Source organism: Schistosoma mansoni (assembly GCF_000237925.1).
Source record: "Schistosoma mansoni, WGS project CABG00000000 data, supercontig 0191, strain Puerto Rico, whole genome shotgun sequence".
NCBI classification, from domain to species: Eukaryota; Metazoa; Platyhelminthes; class Trematoda; order Strigeidida; family Schistosomatidae; genus Schistosoma; species Schistosoma mansoni.
The window spans coordinates 437,303-455,940 of NW_017386071.1; the positions used below are offsets into that span (position 1 = coordinate 437,303).

The window sequence follows — 18,638 nt, forward strand, 5'->3', positions numbered from 1 at the left end:
TATTCGCTTCCCTAAGCTAGTTCCGTACCCCCGAGCTAGAACTATACACCGACTTGAAGACCAGAGAAAAGGCACAAAGTGTATGGGAAGCACTTTACTACAGAGTTCATTCATGTACAGAAAATATAGAGATTTTATAGTAATTTAAGAGTCCTTGAGTTTTTACTGAAAGTTCTAGAATACTGCTAAACATAGTAGCAGTGTATAAATCAACCAATCAGGATCTCCACATGTGACTTTTCCATTTTCGTTATTTTAGTAACATAACTTCACATAATTTCTAATTAATCGCTGATTGGTTGAAATGCTCCTTGATGACCCCTGAGCTTGTCATGTCGCTTGCGAGAAAAATGCAGGGTCATCCCAACACATTTATTTTGGAGACTTGAAAAAGAATGGAATTGCAACAGTATGTAAGCTAATTAAGATCGTTTGAAAGAGAAACTGCCAGTCAAAAAATCGTACTGATGCAATGAATGTAAAATACTGTATTTCTTGAAATATCAGGTAGCGGTTGAAATGTTCATTGCATGTAGGTTAATAAAACTGATGGCTACAAAAGATATTGAAGAATGAGACATTAAATTAACTTGTGGTAGTCTAGAGACATTTTCAGCAATTCTGGAGCATACATTTAACGACAATGGAACAATGGAAGATATAATTAAGTTGAAGTCCTATTGACCAGTCACTGTCTAACTCTATGAGTCAATGTTTGCTAATGTACGAATAAGTCATAAGAAAGCTAGGGGCCGTCAAATCGAAAAGTGACATCAATCCATGAAGTCATCTAACCATTAAATTGAGCCATGTGGGTCGATTAGATTATATGGTTAGGCTCCGCTGGATTGTCGTCACCAATGGTTGGAGACAGGTGATATGGCTAAGAATAGACCTCAATAATACGAACGGATCAACTCTTTCTCTTCATTTAGTTCTTCAATTTCAAAATTATATTATATATTTTAATTGACGAATGCTGTCCTTTTCAAACCATATTGTCTATGCCTGATGTTTTCTACTACTACCACAGATACTCTTACTGCTTCTACTAATCTGACGTCTCGCTGAGACGATATGTTGTGGGAACTTGAACTCATGTATCTATGTGCCACGTTCTACGTTGTTTATGACTGGATGACTGATTACTTAACTGCCCGACTCTAGATCTCTACTTGAGACATACTGCACTAATGGTTTGATATATCCTAAATATCTGGAAAAATATGGTATTCAGTAAAATTGAGGGATGGACGACATTAGTATTGGGAACATTCAAACTTTTGATTGTACAGTTATGCAGCGATATGTCAGTGGTTACATAACAAATAATAAATACTGTTTGTTGCCTAATTTATGCTGAGGAGTCCCATGCTAGGACGAAACGTCCGTGCAGTGCTCCCAGGTTTTCGATGGTGGTCTAGCTTACATCTCCTTATGAATTCAACTATTAAAATTATGTAAAATCGTTTACAGTTATTATTCGGTGATTGTACTAATATAGTTTTATGTTATGAAAACACTTGTGGGAACAGCATCAGATAAGATAGATAAAAAACCGTGTAGTAGACTGGGAAAGTGTGATTTCGTAATTATCATTCTTATTTATAGTTCCACGCTAATGGATTTCCCATATGAAAGCAAGGCTACCTAACTCTTGTAGGAAACTAACTAAAGACAACTGAATGATCGTCATTTAAATTGTCCCTCCATCCAATCACTTTATGTGGAAATCAACCACTGATTATCTGTTATGTCCTGTAAAATTTTCAGCAGGGTGTGATATTTAAACCCCAGTCATTTTAGTGAGTATAAGCGTTTGCCTCATGAAACTTATTATGTTGAATTTTCCATTTATCTTAATTTCGTAGCCAATTTGTCCTTAAAATGATTGAGTAGATGTTCTCTCAATCTATTTATTAGTTAATTGCATTTATGAATTAACGAGCTGGTGTGAGGTGTGGCATCACGAACATATACAGATTTATGCTAGGCCATTTCTTGTTTATGACAGGAAAAATAAATAACTTGTTGTTACGTGTGAGTATGGAGATCTGGTCCGCAAATTTCTTTTTCTTAGTCATCAGTAATCTATTATAAAGAAAACTGAATAAGTGGATGTTATTTTAAAACTTAGTTATAACTTATTAGACTTATTCCTTAAATGATCTCCTGATATTATGCAGCTATCTCCAATCTCGACATGAACTTCGTAAAGTTTAAAAGCAGAGTCAGTCCTACAAGAGATCAAATTACGCTCAAACAGGTCAGTGGTAATTTTTCAAACAATGGGACTAGATGATAGTGTTTCGAATGTTACAGGGATCATTAGTTCCCCCAAAAAATTTCAGGTATGTCATGCTGACGGGCATCAGCTAAGAAAATGTCGAGGTCTATGGTTTTCCATCGAATACTTTCAAACCGGTGATAATATTCTTTCTGCTGAACTACAGGTTTTACATCTGTTATTCACACTTTCGTTTGACTTTTGACTAAAAACTTATAATTTGAGGAACATCACATGATTAGTTATATTTCCATAATCATACAGCGAATATTATCAATTTATGGTGATGAAGATTACTATGGACATTAATCAGTTGCTTTGTTTCCTGCCCCGAAATGACATGATTTGGCCGAGGGTGGGGAGAGTTCGCTCTTCTTCGCGAAATGCTCTCACATAGCCACGTGCATACAACCACTGCCACGGAAGCCCTACTGACTGCCTTCTCGTGGCATTACTATTGTTTACGAAATCAAAAGGACGAAAAACGAATGTCCGTGGCTCTAACAGGTTTGGTGGATATGGAGAGCCCATCTAGGGGAGTTGGAAACCCTGACTCCAAACTAATGATGCACATGAGCCCCAGTATCCTGAAGGAACAAATGGCGTATGAACCTATTGTTGATCACCGTCTACTATGAGCTTGGATTTCTTTACATTGCTCCAGTGCCTTATGGATTATGGGGTGTGGCTCCCTAAGAAAACTACGTACTTCGGTTCGAGTACGCGGACAGTATTCCATCCCTCACAAACATCGAGTGACTTGTGTGGTGCATATGTATTCGGTGCCCCTTTGTACGAATATTTTCATGTTCAAATAATCAAATAAAAGTAACATGCATGCTAGAGATCTCGTTCACTATATAACTGTCCATTTCTATTTGATTTTGTGATATTGATCGTGTTTGAAAACTAACTGTTTGATGACCTATAAACCATTTAGTTATTCTTCTTAGATTCTAAAATATTATTGTCTTAAATTTAAATAAACCTAAGAAATTCCTGAACATAACAGTATTTCGATCTAATTTAGATTTCATGATTGTTGAGTGATATCAAAGCTTTAATATTTGTTCATCTCCTGTCAACAGTTGGTCCAGTTATTTGGTTATTCAAATCTTAACTATGAATGTCATTATACCAACTTCAGTTTTTAGAGTGTTTCTTTTTCCCTCTTTTTCTTCATACGATACATATAATAACTGATGGCACTTAGTATACGAACCTTTATTTGGTTATTTAACTATGCATAAAATTTCAAAGTTAAGATTTTAAGTTAACAACATGTAAATCCATATAATTTTAACTCGATGATTGATATTGCACCCCACTGATGAAGGGTACTAAAATAAGGACGAAGCAGTTGCTTTTAGTGTTTCGTAGTTGATAGGAAAATCAACTTTAAGTAATACAAATATTTCAAATGAATACTGTAAATGCAGATAGTAATATTGTGAAAGACAAAATGAATGGTATTTAAGATTGTTTTGACTTAATTACAAATGGTATGAGTTGCTAGACAGTTGATTATACTTATACGCATTACATGGTTAGTAAGAATGATTCATCATGACGTATTTGTTAAATTTAACAAAGAAACTTATACTTAGCATATACATATATATATCGATCAACCCTGGTAAATCTTAATAAACAGACAAAAAGTTTTACTGGTGAACGACGATTATATCTAGAATGTTGTAGTTCTATTAATACTACTATATGATATGAGTAGTTTGCAGTTATCCTGTACTGCATCATATTCTTCCAGTCAACTTGAATACATTTAAGCCTACTTATATTAATCGTTCAAACCCTTAGCGTCAAAAAATAAAAGTTTTACAAAAGGATGATTCAAATAAGTACATAATTTTAATGTGTAAAAACTGTTCTCTCTCATCGATTATTCCGGGAGGCTTATATCGATGAACATTGTTCACCTTCCAAATCAAGTTGCTTTCAAAACATGAAAACGTTTCTTTATTTATTTCATATTGAACTTGTAGGGAGATTTATAGAATTCAGAGTCAAATTGTTCGTTTATTTTAATTCATATGCTTATCAAACCAGTTTTGTAGGTTGGACCTATGAAATATGTCGTCCACTCTGTGATTAAATCCCAGTTTCTATTTCTTAAACAGTAAACACGAACAACTTCTTGTTCTTGACCTAAACGTGGCTAAAATCCTCCCAAAAACAAATCTTCATAAGACTTATTGGATAAAGATTAAAAAGAGAGAAAGCCAACAGGACAGCTGCTGCGTGAACTAATAGCTTAGTAGTACTCTCCAGGTCCTAGATATGATATCTGAAGTACCCAAGAGCGTTTACTACTGAAAGATTATATATATATATATATATATATATATATATATATATATATATAGTTGAGTTTGTCTTCTCCATCAGTCAACATATGACTAACGATGTTATGAAAAGGAACATGATTATGTTCAACCTTCAGAAAAAAATTCTCCTTGAAATCACCTAGGTACATAAAAAAACTTATTCAGTTTAATGACCGCCTTTATGATGAATTTCTCGACGTTCTTCTAAAGTGTGACTTTTAAAACGAACCAAATGATAATAAAAACTGTTGCTCATCAATAATATTAGATTATATTACCGTTAACATTAAGAATTGAAATGTATGCACCATTGAATTTTAACTGCCTTCGATTCGTTGGACAGGACTGTTCTCTGGGATTGTCTATTGAAGAAGGGTGTGCCTGAGAAGTTTATCAACATCTTAAAGGCCCTGTACACGAACACCTCAGGCAGAGTGAGGGCATACAACCACCTTTCTCCATTGTTCCATTCAAGCAGCGGGGTTAGGCAGGGTTGCCCAATCTCACCATTCCTCTTCAACTTTGCCATCGATAACATTCTGGAAACAGCTCTGATGGATGTAAGTAATGGCGGTGTAGATATGTTGCCTGGAGAACGACTTCTCGACCTTGAGTATGCGGATGATATTGTTTTACTGTGCGATAATGCCCAAGGCATGCAATCAGCACTTAATCAGTTGGCAATCAGTGTCCGCAGGTACGGCATGTGCTTTGCACCCTCCAAGTGCAAGGTACTCCTACAAGACTGGCAGGATTCTCATCCTGTACTCACCCTGGATGGTGAGCAGATTGAAGTAATTGAGAAGTTCCCGTATCTAGGTAGCTATATAAGTGCCGGTGGTGGCGTGAGTGATGAGATTGATGCACGTATAATGAAAGCCAGAGCGGCTTATGCCAATCTGGGCCATCTTTGGCGCCTTCGTGATGTTAGTCTGGCTGTAAAAGGTCGGATCTACAACGCGTCGGTGAGAGCAGTTTTGCTCTATACTTGTGAAACCTAACCTCTCCGAGTTGAGGATGTTAGACGACTCTCTGTGTTCGATCATCGTTGTCTCCGAAGGATTGCTGACATCCAGTGGCAACACCATGTTAGTAATGCAGAGGTTCGGCATCGTGTGTTCGGGCGCAGAGATGATAATTCAATTGGTGTCACCATCTTGAAACACAACTTCGGTGGCTTGGACATGTTCTACGAATGTCCTCCCAGAGACTTCCACGTCGTGCATTATTTGCCGACTCTGGGGCTGGTCGGAAAAAGCGGAGAGGAGGTCAGTGTATGACATGGTGTCGTGGTATGAAAGAAAGCTGTACAGGACTAAGATTCGTTGGTCCTTTAAGACTCTGGTTGGGGTTCCGAGAGATGGTGCAACACAGTGGCTAGAGACGTTATCAGATATGTCTCAGAATAGAAGCCAGTGGCGATCCTGTAGTAACCTTCTTTTACTTTCTTCATAAAGAGTGGTTCTAACTTTCTTAACTGAAAGAGTTTTCTGGTTGTACATTTCAGTTTCCCCCATCATTACCCTGCTCTTTTTTTCATCCTTTCTTTCCTTTATATATACGCATCTTCCCCCTTTCTCTTCCCATTCTCATTGTTTTGTGTGGCGCATATGTATCTGGTGCCCCTTTGTACCAATATGTATGTGTTTAAATAAATAAATTAATAATATCAGGCATGATAAAGGTTCACCTGATAAATGTCCTAATTCTTATTTAATATATTTATCTAGTATCTTCATGTGTTTAAATTCTTGGTAAACATTTATTGTTTTAACGAAACAATTTCTATGTAACTTGTAGTAACATGGTGAGGCATAATTTTTAAAAAAAATAAATCTATGAAGTTCCAAATCAATAAAGCAAAATTATCAATAATAATCTCTGTCCAAAATGAATCTTATTCAAAAGATTTTTTAATAAACTATCGGTTGAAATTATTGTTCTCATTGAAATTAGTTCATCTTAAGGTCATTTGACACGAAAAGTACAATCACATGATTTACCAAATAGAATCAGCGTCCTCAAAATCATGTGACCAAGGTTGAAGTATATAGTATAAAAATTACCTTATTTTAACATTATCATGATTTCAGCTATTTGTGACTTATTTTTTCAAGGATTTCTTTTTCGTTTATTGTTGAAAATACGCTTAGTACACTACAATATTGATCATAGTAACGGTTGACATTAGAATCACTGCACGTATAATCCCCTACCCCCCTTTTTTTGGAAATTAAAGGATATGAAAAAAATTTAGCAATTGGTGATTGGTGAATTTGTTTTTGAAAGTGTGTGCTCAAGTGCAAATGAACAAACATTTTGTCACCTGTAATAATTTTTTAATTGGCTGTAAATGGTGCAGTTTTGCAATTTGATTCGTTCAAATCGAACTAGAATAAAGTGCTTTTATTGGATGTAAGAATTGACATTTTTCCATTCGATTATTATTTACAATAATGAACTATTTTCGCATTGTTCCATCTGAGATTTGTAAAAAATTTTAACTTCGAAAAAAACAAAAACAAATCCATTTCATTACCCTGCTATACTCCTGTTAGTGAATGTAATTTCTTTTTATGAAGTACAAATGCAACTAAAGTTATCTGTTATCGTCGTGGCAAGAGTAGTAATAATAATGTGTAGATCATTGAAAGTTAATTTTTGAAAAAACTTACAGTTGTTATTAATAATTGATAATGGTGATTATTGAATTTCAAAAAAGGTAGTCAAATGTTTAATACACAATTAGTGAACACATTTTGGTTTAAGTATTCCCATAAGTTAATTTAACACATAGTTCGCTCATTTAATAAACGTTATATTCGTGTAAGTATATGAATAAATCATGATAAAGAGAAAGTGAATGGGTCATGCCGAAGTCACGCTAACCGTAAAAGATGGGTAAATGAAGCAACTTTTACGCTGTCTGAAATTAGTAATAATGTCTGAGAAAAAAGCAAATAATCTTTATAATTCAGTTATTTTGCAAACCGTTATTCTTAATACCAAAAAGTTGATTAGTTTAGCTATGAAAAGGTTTTGAAAATGAACGCAATATCAAGGTTATCAAGATTTTTTGTAAATCCATTCAAAGCATAAAATATGCTGACCTGTAGATTATTTGTAGTTGATCACTTATTAATGATCACCGAAAAGACATGTTAGTGTACTCAGTCATGTAATACGGTAATTGTATTTGTGAGGTGGGCATAATATTTTTTGGCAGGTGATGTTAACAGCCAATGTTTTTTAAGTGCACAGCCTTTCAAATTAATGATCTGAATTTTTTATTTTCATTAGTAAATAACATTGTAAACGTTAATTAATTAGAAAGACTGAAATTATGTTTCCAAATCCAACAGTTTCCTTTGTTAAACATACTGGACGAACAATGAAAAACTATGTACATTTTCCGTCACAAAGACATAATAATTACTCTTAAACTGTCAAACAGTAAATCGCTGAATGTTGAAAAAATAACCTTCTTTGACAAGCATATGTGTAATATAGGTTGAATGAAGTGTCAATGAACAAGCCTATGTCTAGTGAAATAAATTTCTATTTCAATGATATGACTTAATGTGGAATAAGGTCAATTGTATCAAGTAACCATTATGTATTTAGAATATCGTATTTCAATCTGTTAAGTTAAACTGTACATTTATTTATCAAATGTCTAAATGACATTCATCACTGTATCGAATTTTTGCTATGTAGTGATAAATCTCATATGAAACATTATTATTACATTTCGTATGTTCCATTATTATTATTATAACTATTATTATTATTATTATTAATGACTTGTTAGATATGTAAGTCTTCATTATATGACGTTGTTTTCTGTACGGAATCGTCCACTGAAACCGTAAATTTGAAAAACCTGGAAAGCTGTTGGCATGGTAATAAAGTGAGCGATGATAATTATTAATCTACAGCTTAATTACTATGGAATTGTGATGACCGATCAGTGTCTGTTCACTTGACCTTAGCAATAGAAAAGATCTTGTTGTACTAGTGAACTGATCTTACTACATTTCTCTACTGTACCTAGTAACCAAATCATATGAATGTGAAATGAATTATTGATGGTTTCATGACTCCTCCTTAAAATGGAAACAAGAAATTCAAACAAAATTTAAATCAAATTGTGGGTGGCCCTGAAAAGGGCCTTTACTCGGTCTCTACACAGCTCCTTCGGTCCTGATCGATGACTCCACTATGAGTCCGTGACAGCGCCGCACATGGGACAGTTGAACCCAGGTGATACTTCTGTTGGGTCGTAGGCACAGAACGAATGAAACATAGCGTTGCATGGACAAAAAATCCAAGCACTTCCATCACCTAGTTCACTGGGCGGCTGACATAGATGGCAAATATCACACAGTCGGTCATTATGCGCACGTTCGTCTTCTTCATTGTCTCGGTCCGTGAACTCTTCTGAGTTCATAGATATTACTTCCATCTCGTCATCATTTAAGGTAGCATCCAAATCTACGTTCTGTTGACGGTTGGTGCCTGTGGTATTTCGGACGACGGGCATTGTGATGGTAGTAGGTATTCCATCGTTAAGCAACTGATGAGAATAGTTAAGGACAGCGGTAAGCTGTTCAGCGGACATACGCCGACATAAGTTGTGAATCGATGTTAGGACGCTTGTCTGCCCGACTTGTACCTGTACTTTACCTTTCCACATTTCTTGTTAGCATAAGACGGTAGAACATTTGAAGAAGATCAGATCGTAGCCTCTACGAATACGATGAATGGGTTATTTGTAAAGAAAGGAAAGCTTACCCTCTTGATGACATTTCGAAGAAGGTGCACGCGGCACAAAAGGTGGTGTGAATTGGGATACACCTGCGTTATGGCAGCAGCTATAGCAGGTGAATCGTCGGTAACAATACCGATAACCTCTCTTTTGTTACTCATTTGGCGGAAGAACGAGAGGAAACTGGACAGCAAAGTCGATGTTTCGCGACTTACAAATGCAATACAAACAGGTATTGCCATGAAATTCATGTCCAAAGCCACCACGTGATAAAGAAACATGTTTTCATTATTGGTTTTGTATGTCCCATCAAAACCAACAACATCTAAAAACCTGTTACACAGATTGATCTGGTCTGCTGTAGCGAAGAAGAAGTACAACAGACTATGATCTGCATCCAATTGATAATCACAAAGGCCACCAAGTGACGTGATGTGATTTTTCAACTTACCGTAATCACCTACAGTTAATAGTATAAATATGCACATTGCTTACCAGGAAGGTTGGCCTGTGAGAACACTTTGTAACGCATATTGAAAACATCTTGAGCTGTAAGACGTTTCCCATATGATTGGTAAGCGTAGTGTATCACATTGAATGCTGATGTTCCAGATATCAGCAGTGGCTTCACTGATTCAAATTCCGCTCCCGTTAATCGGCGCATCCATGTGTTACAGTCGTACCTCAGGGAATTGCACTCGTGATTGTGATGCACATTCCCACGAACAACAGTCCAATAACCTTCAAGAAACTTACAAAAGATGAAGGCCGGACATTGTGTGTCCATTGAAGTCCTCAATGAACAATATAATAACACTAATCAATTTACCTCCTTCGTCTAATCGGCTGCGAAGAAACGCTTGGTGTTTTATAGCTCTTTCTCCAACATACAAATTTAATATACGGCTTCCGATCTCCATGGAAATTAGAATCTCTCACCGCATAATGGCAGTACGTTGCTATTTCATAAGTTCTAATGGCGCTCTTTAACGCTTCCAGTGATGGAAACGCTACCAGATACAATGTATTCAAAAATACATTTTCAGTTTCTGTGACTACGTGAGGAACAACAGAGCCTCTAATTTGCACGTTACTGACGTCCATATTGTGAAGAAAATTATCTATATCCATAAGTACAGAGCTTTTATACGAATTTCAAGAATTACATAACCAATTACAACGCATTTACAACTAGGAATTTCATTGGACGAAAGGGATTGAAAAAAATTGGAAAATGGGATGAAAATTTTTTGATTAAGGGGGACAAAAAAAAATTATTAGAAAAAAATTGAAGTGATCCTAATGTTATACCATAGTAACTATATAACTGAATATATATGACAGGCGAATTCAAATAAATTAAATTGGTTTAAATATGTTACCGAATCACTAGTTGATTGGATTTATAATTCACAAGATGATACTACTTTAGTGTAACTCACTTGTTATTAACTGGTTTATGTACTTATTTTTCAACTACACTCTGTGTTTTGAACGGTAGGAATATTACCCAACATTTTAGGCTGGAGTAGATGGAACTGGTCAGTCAGTCATCAGCAACATAGAACCCAAGTACAGTAGAACACGAACACTATCGTAATTGTACCCACTGTTCCCGGATGTTTTACACTGTTATCCGCAAGTTCTTTAGATATCTTCAGGAGTTAACAGCGGATATTATCAAGAGATGATTGTTCTGAAAAAGGTTCTGATAGGGTTTCAATGATCTCATCAAAACTAAGGTCACGTGGATTATTTGTAAAAACAAGGTTACTATGGCATTCGTGTTCTTTTATATCCAGTTTTTGTAAGGGTGTTCTGACTCTTCTAGTATCATTTAGTTTGCAGAGATCAATGTGGAACATATCTTCGTACTAATTTAATAATCAAAATAGAATTCATGAAAAGCATTGATTCAGGGATCTCTGTTACTTGTAGCTCATTCAACTTAGGGTTTTGTTAGGATAAACACATTTTTTGCATGACAGCTTCAATAATTCTTGTTTAAGCCTGTTCAAACTTTTTCTTCTGCCACTCCATATAGGCTTCCAACGGTTCAAAAAATGTTTAGCCTAGCTCATCTGTCTCCAATTGATATATTTTCTACTCGAATACTTGCTAGTGACTTCTTGTTTGATTCTCCGGACTACTCTTAAACTTGAACTCAGGTAGTAGAGAAAAGACGCGGAGTAAGAGAAGAATCTTTAATTCAAGGTCAATTTATGTACAAAACATCTGTCTTCATAAGCCATTTACATTATTCTAATTCTTTGCTTTCTATTGTGTTCAACCTATTTCACAGTTGGTTACCTTCAACCTTTTTACAAATGACCATGTTCATGATATTTGTTTATAGCCATTTAGCTCTTTGTTTAGTGACTGTACGGAGCTCTCCTTTTAATCTCTAAGTTAATCTTGTTCATTGGCCCTAATTAAAATTTTTAAATCTCCTTAGATCACTCATGTTTGGTGAGTTTCCTAATACAAAGGGTCATAACCAAAATATTGCATTGTAACATAATTACTTGATATTTTATTTTGAATAGACACAAATTTGTTCTGTGTTATCAGTCATAAAGCGTCACTTACATTGATCTTAATATTGCCTGACGTATACAACAGTGAATATTAACAAGTATAAAATTTAGGACAAGTGATTCAACTTAAAATTACAGTGATCCGTATTGAATAATTTGTCATATTGTGTTGCATAGGTGATAAACTGAAACAAAAGATGCTATAATGTAGTTGTGTTTATGGTATTTAAAATAACCATTTATTTATTCAAATGTCAATATGTGAAACTATGACCATTGAACTTAATCTTTTAATGAATTGACCTTTATTCATTTTCTTGTATAAATGTCTTGATTGACGTGTGAGTGCTACCAAAAATGTATCGCACACATACATTATATTTTTTCAGATTAGCTCTGTATTCTCGTTACATCATCGGAATTTATAAAAGGAACTAACTGATTTAAATATTAATGAATTTATAGGCAAGGATGAATGGTGGCTAGCAGCGGGATCCATGACGCGTATTTCGTCCTATTTGGAACTCGTCAGCTGGATGTACCTGCATCCCAGGACGAAACGCACCTCTTGGATTCTACTTCTAGCCACCATCCATCTTTGCCTATAATGCTTGTGGCTTAAAGCAATGTCGAGGCAGTAAGCACAGTATGCACATATGCCAATAAGCGACTGATCAATTTCAGTCCTGAACAACAGTGGGAAGACAGTACAAAATGAATTAGTGAATTCACTTAAACTGAACATAGGTTAGTTTATGTATAATTTCGTTTTTATACAAGTTTACATAGTAGAATCAACAATTGTCTACTTATCACTTGGATCATCGAAACATTCAAATCACTCAAGAAAAGCTTTGACCCACATGTATAGAAAGACGAGAAGTTAAGGAAATCCAGATAAAATATCGAAACACAACATTAATATGATTTAAATTTGGTACATTCACTAACTATTTGTTCTTATTATTTAACCTTTTATTAACATATAGAAGAGTTGTTTGTTATCGTAAGAAATGGCTTATTATTAAGCTTTAAGAATTCATTTGTTTGGTGACTTTGAATAAATAAATAATTCGCTTACTATAAGTCTCGCTTACATTCTTGGATATGACTTCCAATGTACCCTTTGGACATCGTGCTAGTTGTCTAATTTCATCTAATATATCAATAATGGATAATAAGTAAAACAGTTTTGTTGCAGAGATAAAAATGTATAGCCTGAATTTCAGCAAACATTCATAAAGAAAAAAATTCATTCACTTTGCTTTTTTTCGACTTTCTTCATCTTTCCAATTTTTCTGTTCTTTCTAGGCTCAAAAATGTAGACGCTCAAGTTCATCAGTGCTAGAACCGTTGGAAGATATGGTCACATGTCCAATTGATTTAAATTTTTTAGATAACCCAAAATTATTACCATGTGGTCATGCCTTCTGTTGTAAATGTTTAAATAAATATATGGAGAAATTGCCACCATCACCACCAACCAATGCTAGAAATACTATTACTGCTTCCAATAATAACAGTCACAACAATAATAGTCGTAACAATCATAATAATAACACGAATACCGGTAATCTTCAGGACCATAGAAATGGTAAATCCAATGAAAAGACATCATTTCCTTGTCCAATATGCCGTGCATTATGTCCAATTCCAGCTACACGTAATGCTGATTCATTTCCCAGCGCTTTTAATCATAAAGCAATTTTAGAATTTTTAAAAAACAATCATATTAATAGTTTTGTATCACGTATGAATAATAATAACAATAACGGAACAGTCGAACAATCTGATAGCACTGGTAAAAGTCCAATACCTACTCGTAAAACATCATTACAAGTTAGTTCAAGAATGTTAAATTACATAGTAGACGATATTGCATCAAGACAACGTGAAGGACGAATGAATGAAATTGATCGTGCTGTAATCATTGATGAATTTAAAGAGATTTTAGTGAATTTACAAGCATTCGATGATAAATTACCATTAAAATCTTTGAATAATAATAATAAACAGCATTCATTAAATGTAAATAATGTAAACTCATTAGATAAAAATACTAATCGTGATAATACTATTAATGGTAATAATAATAATGGTTGTAGTACATTACCTTGTACTACTACTAATCCACGTTCTAGTACACCATCTACTATTTCACCAACTAATTCAATACGTCATTTTGGTCGATTTCATGCTGCAGCATCACGTATACGTAGATTTACAGCAAGTTCAATATCATCAAATGATCTATTACCGATAGAAACAGCATCATCTTATGTATCATATCGTGATGCTGAAGGTTTACGTATAATGATGGAACGTAATTCTAAATTTCATGTACTTACTAAAGGTAAAGATTGTTGTATTATGCGACCAGGTGAAATCTATCAGCCTATTGATATGAAATTAATGATCAATCATGAAGATAACAATTGTAATATACATCGTTTTACATTAACAACAAATTTAAAATGTGATGAATTGTTGTTATGGAAACAGCAATTACATTTTAACAATGGATTTTTCAATCTTATTCATAATAATCATAAATATGGATTAAATCAAATTAGTAGTCAAATTATTGTTGATAATTCAAATCCGATTAAAATTTTATATTTACGTTTTCATGGTTCTGTTATTTATTTAACGGGAATTATTACACCGAATACATCAACTGCATCTACATTGGATGAGGAAGAAGAATTAGACTCTATAGAAAAGTCTGAATTTGGTATTCTAGTCTGTTGTACAATTTCTGATGAAGATCATTCGAATAAGAACGATACACCTACTTTGATCAATGGTGGTGGTAGAAATAATAATAATCATGAGACCAATTCTGAATCAAATCAAAATACATCATCATCGACTAATCCATTCCCAATTATAGCTACTTCAAGTTTATTTTATCGTGATAATGTTGGTTTAGAAAGACAAAATCAACCAATTATCTTTGGCATAGATATTGATCATACTAATGGTGATATTTACATTGCACAACCAGCGAATGCAATGATATGTCGTTTAAAATCGAATGATTTAACTAGAATTGATCGTACCTGGTATTTAAATGATCCACAATTATCACCTTACTTTTTATGTTTAGCTAAAAATGAACAAAATGTTTGGGCAACATGTCCAACAGAAGATAAAGTGTTAATCCTAGATATTGATGTTGATGGATATTTTCATTTTACACCAAGTATTTCATTCAATATAGTACCTGGACATATAATTTACACATCAGATAATCGTATCATATTATTAGATCAATCTAATTATGATTTGTATTGGATAACAAGAATTGAAAAAGCAATTTGTGTTCAACGTCTATATTATAATATCGGTAGTCATCAACCAAAGAAATTTCAAATTATGGCTATACAACCAGTATACAGTGATGAAATTGTTCACTCTGCTAATAGTACTACTACTACTACTACAAATACTAGTACCATGAGCAGTATTAATCATTCATCCTATTCAAATCATCACCATCAACAACAAACTACTTATTATAATGGTAACACACACAATCATTCTAATGAAAATGGTAATAATAAACTAAAATTATTTTCAAAACATTCCTTTACTACTGCTACATCATTATCACCATCATCATCACAATCAATTGATAAGCTACGTGGTGGTATTATGTGTGCGCATAATTATGGCTGTACTGTGATTTATCCACAAAAATTATTTTCACGTAATAAATCGGCTAAAATATCATCTTGTTTAAATTTATGCGTTAGAATATGATGACGATGATGACAAAGAAGAAGAAGGTACAAAGATCTTCGTGATTTCACAATTCCTCCTTTTTTTTAGAAAAGAACAAACAAAAACAACAAAGACTGTAGAATAAAGATAGATGACCCAGGATGAAGGAAAAACATTCAATGAGAATTTGTTTATTTGTGTTTTTTTTCTCTTTTTATTACTGAAAAAAAAATAATTTTCTTCAAAATGGATTTTCTTGTTGCATTTATGTTTTGTAAAAATACAAAAATAACGAAGAAAAAGAAAAAAAAATGTCCGATTCATTTTTATATGAATTCATGTGAATTCACTTATGTAGCTTCTACCTGCGTGCCTCATCAAGTCATTTCAATACGTATACATGTTTTAATAGTAATTTAATTGAGCACATTGAATACAAGATATAACACTTATCATGATATCTTTCTCTTAGAGAGAGAAAGAGGGAGGACATTTTTTGGTTTTGTTACTTAATGATTTTGAATTTTTAATGATGAAATTATCATCTTGTATTTATTTCACAGTGATTACCCCCACCTTTTTTTTGTTGCCACGTCAATTTCATGATTTGTTCACTCCTCCTCTTTTTTTTTAAATAATTCATATTATTATTTTAAATTTTAGTCTGTAAATGGTTTTACATAATACAATCAGTTTGTATAGCTTTGTATGATGGATACACTACACTATAAGATAAATTTACCAATCTCATTATTTATGTTTAGCTTATCATGCATAATTTAAAATAAAAAACAAGCCAGGAAATTCTATTTGAAAAAAATATCTTTGCTTTATTTGAATGAATCACTAAATTAAGTGTAGGATTTAATTTATTCTACAGATATACTATTAGAACTGTAAACGCGGTGCTGGCGACCCCAGAGTCTATGTGAAAGCTATAGTCAGAACAAGGACAATTTGGCTTTAAACTTTATCTGTTTCTAAACATAGAAACAATTAGATTAGTACAATAATTAAAGGAATTATAGTCATTAAGTGGAATGTACGAGCATACCGATCAGTGTTGCGTGTCTTGCCGAAATGAATAAGAATTATGAGTAACACTGATATAATAGGATAATAATGTCCTTCAATTGGTAGGTCACATACAACAGGAATAGTCTACATACACATCAGACCAGATCGACGTGGTGGGATCTTAAACAACGATTTGATTGGTTAGTAATGGACATAACTAATATTAAGACTGGACTAGACTAAGAATGTTAACATGTTGAAGGTGTGGTGTTCATAATATTGGAATTGAATTATCTTGATTGGTACTGTCTGTTAAAACTGCATGTCTGGTTAGTGAAAGAGAAATTATTTCGATGTCTTTAACGTATAACAAATAGAGCTGTATTTATAGTTTAAATGTGCAATGCGTAAAATTCCTCAGTTCAAACCGATTAATAGACAACGTACTAAGTAATTTCAAGATTGATGCGGAAACTCTGAATTAGGTGATATTAATTCGAAGTTCTGAGGGAAGTTTACATCGCGAATTTTGAAATTTATTTATTATGGCTGTATTATCCATCAGTAACTGACTGTTTTAATCGTATAGCTTCTTCCTTTGGTTAATCGTAAACTGTCTGTTCATACGGAACTAGTTATTTTTGTGATTTTCTGAGTTGAGGGTCGACTGCCGAATGTATCTCATCAGATGTGAGTTTGTTGGACTAAGCTAATTATTATTTATTATAAAACAATTTATTATCTAATTACATTCATCTATAAGTATTCTGCTAATCTGAGACGGTCTTTTGCCTTTAAATGACCTCAAGTCAGTCATTCTGATTAGTCTGGTATAGATTGACTTCAACTAGACAGCTATTGAAAAACATGAATAATTAGACAAGTATAAGGATTTTCAAGAGTATACAGGGCCGATCACTGCACTTACGACCGAATACAGATGCTGCCTGGCACAACAGTTTTACATCTTTGAGATATTCGACATTTCAAATTGTAAGCTCTACTTGAGGTTTACTTTAAAAACAGTAGCCTTAATTTCACGAACTCCGTAGATTTGAATTGAATATTGTTTACTAAAGTGAGTCATGAAGATCGAAAAAATTTGAAGACTGTTCTTATTACATATTGAGATAAATTTTAGAATATCTGCAAACCGAGTCACCAGGTTACTATCCTTCTGTGAGGATCATGAAGGCCCTAAACACAGCAATATATGGGGGCGGACATGGAAAATTCTCATTTCACAATAAACACATCCCGACCGTAACTACTAAGTTGACGAAGTGTTTTAGCTCAGTTATTGGGTGAATAGTCATCTCATGCTCGCGGTTTCAATGCTTCAGATGGGTTCGTTTGAGATCTCTAAGGCTACAGGCATCGAGTTAGGAGTGTGAATTCCTAAATAACCACTACCTTCAAAAGTGATTTTCACTAAGCGGAAAGGAAGGTTGGGAGACGTACGTTCTAAAGATATCAGAATTAATCTTTCCTGTAGTCGATGGTAAGATTTTTGGGCGTTTGTAGGAGAGAAAAGCTGTATTACAACTAGTTGTCCTTTGCTTTTGGATTCACGCTTTTACGTCGACATAACTATCAACACTCATACAATTCCTTCACGAAAAAATATTTTGTAACCCGGGAATCAAGATCCTGACCGCTAGCGGAATGGAAGTATGTCTTTACTAATAAATCGCTTTTATTCCTATTATAGACCCTTTTTGTATGCTGTCATCTCTCATTCACCACCAGTGCTAACGATTGGAGACCAAGAAATATAAACATTTATCTCCTAAACGCTCACTCCAAACTATATATACCGACTTTCACTTCCCTTTGAAAATTAATAAAAACCTTAATACAATGATATACATATGTAGAACATTCACAACCATCACTTTGATTATTCTAGTGTCGTCAGTGCTGAATATGCTTTGCTTGCTGAGTGTACACATTTCATA

General features: G+C 33.9%; 1 protein-coding gene across 1 annotated transcript in view; it reads left to right on the plus strand.

The window, feature by feature from the left end:
* The window catches only part of Smp_145080 (hypothetical protein), a gene marked incomplete at its 3' end in the record, with an annotated part of 53,633 nt that extends 37,805 nt beyond the window's left edge, over positions 1 to 15,828 (plus strand). The window contains exons 2-4 of the mRNA XM_018794209.1: positions 13,249 to 13,790; positions 14,079 to 15,330; positions 15,772 to 15,828. Coding sequence (XP_018647089.1) covers positions 13,249 to 13,790; positions 14,079 to 15,330; positions 15,772 to 15,828 — 1,851 coding nt within the window. The remainder of the gene's footprint in view (positions 1 to 13,248; positions 13,791 to 14,078; positions 15,331 to 15,771) is intronic.
* Positions 15,829 to 18,638: the final 2,810 nt, after the last annotated feature.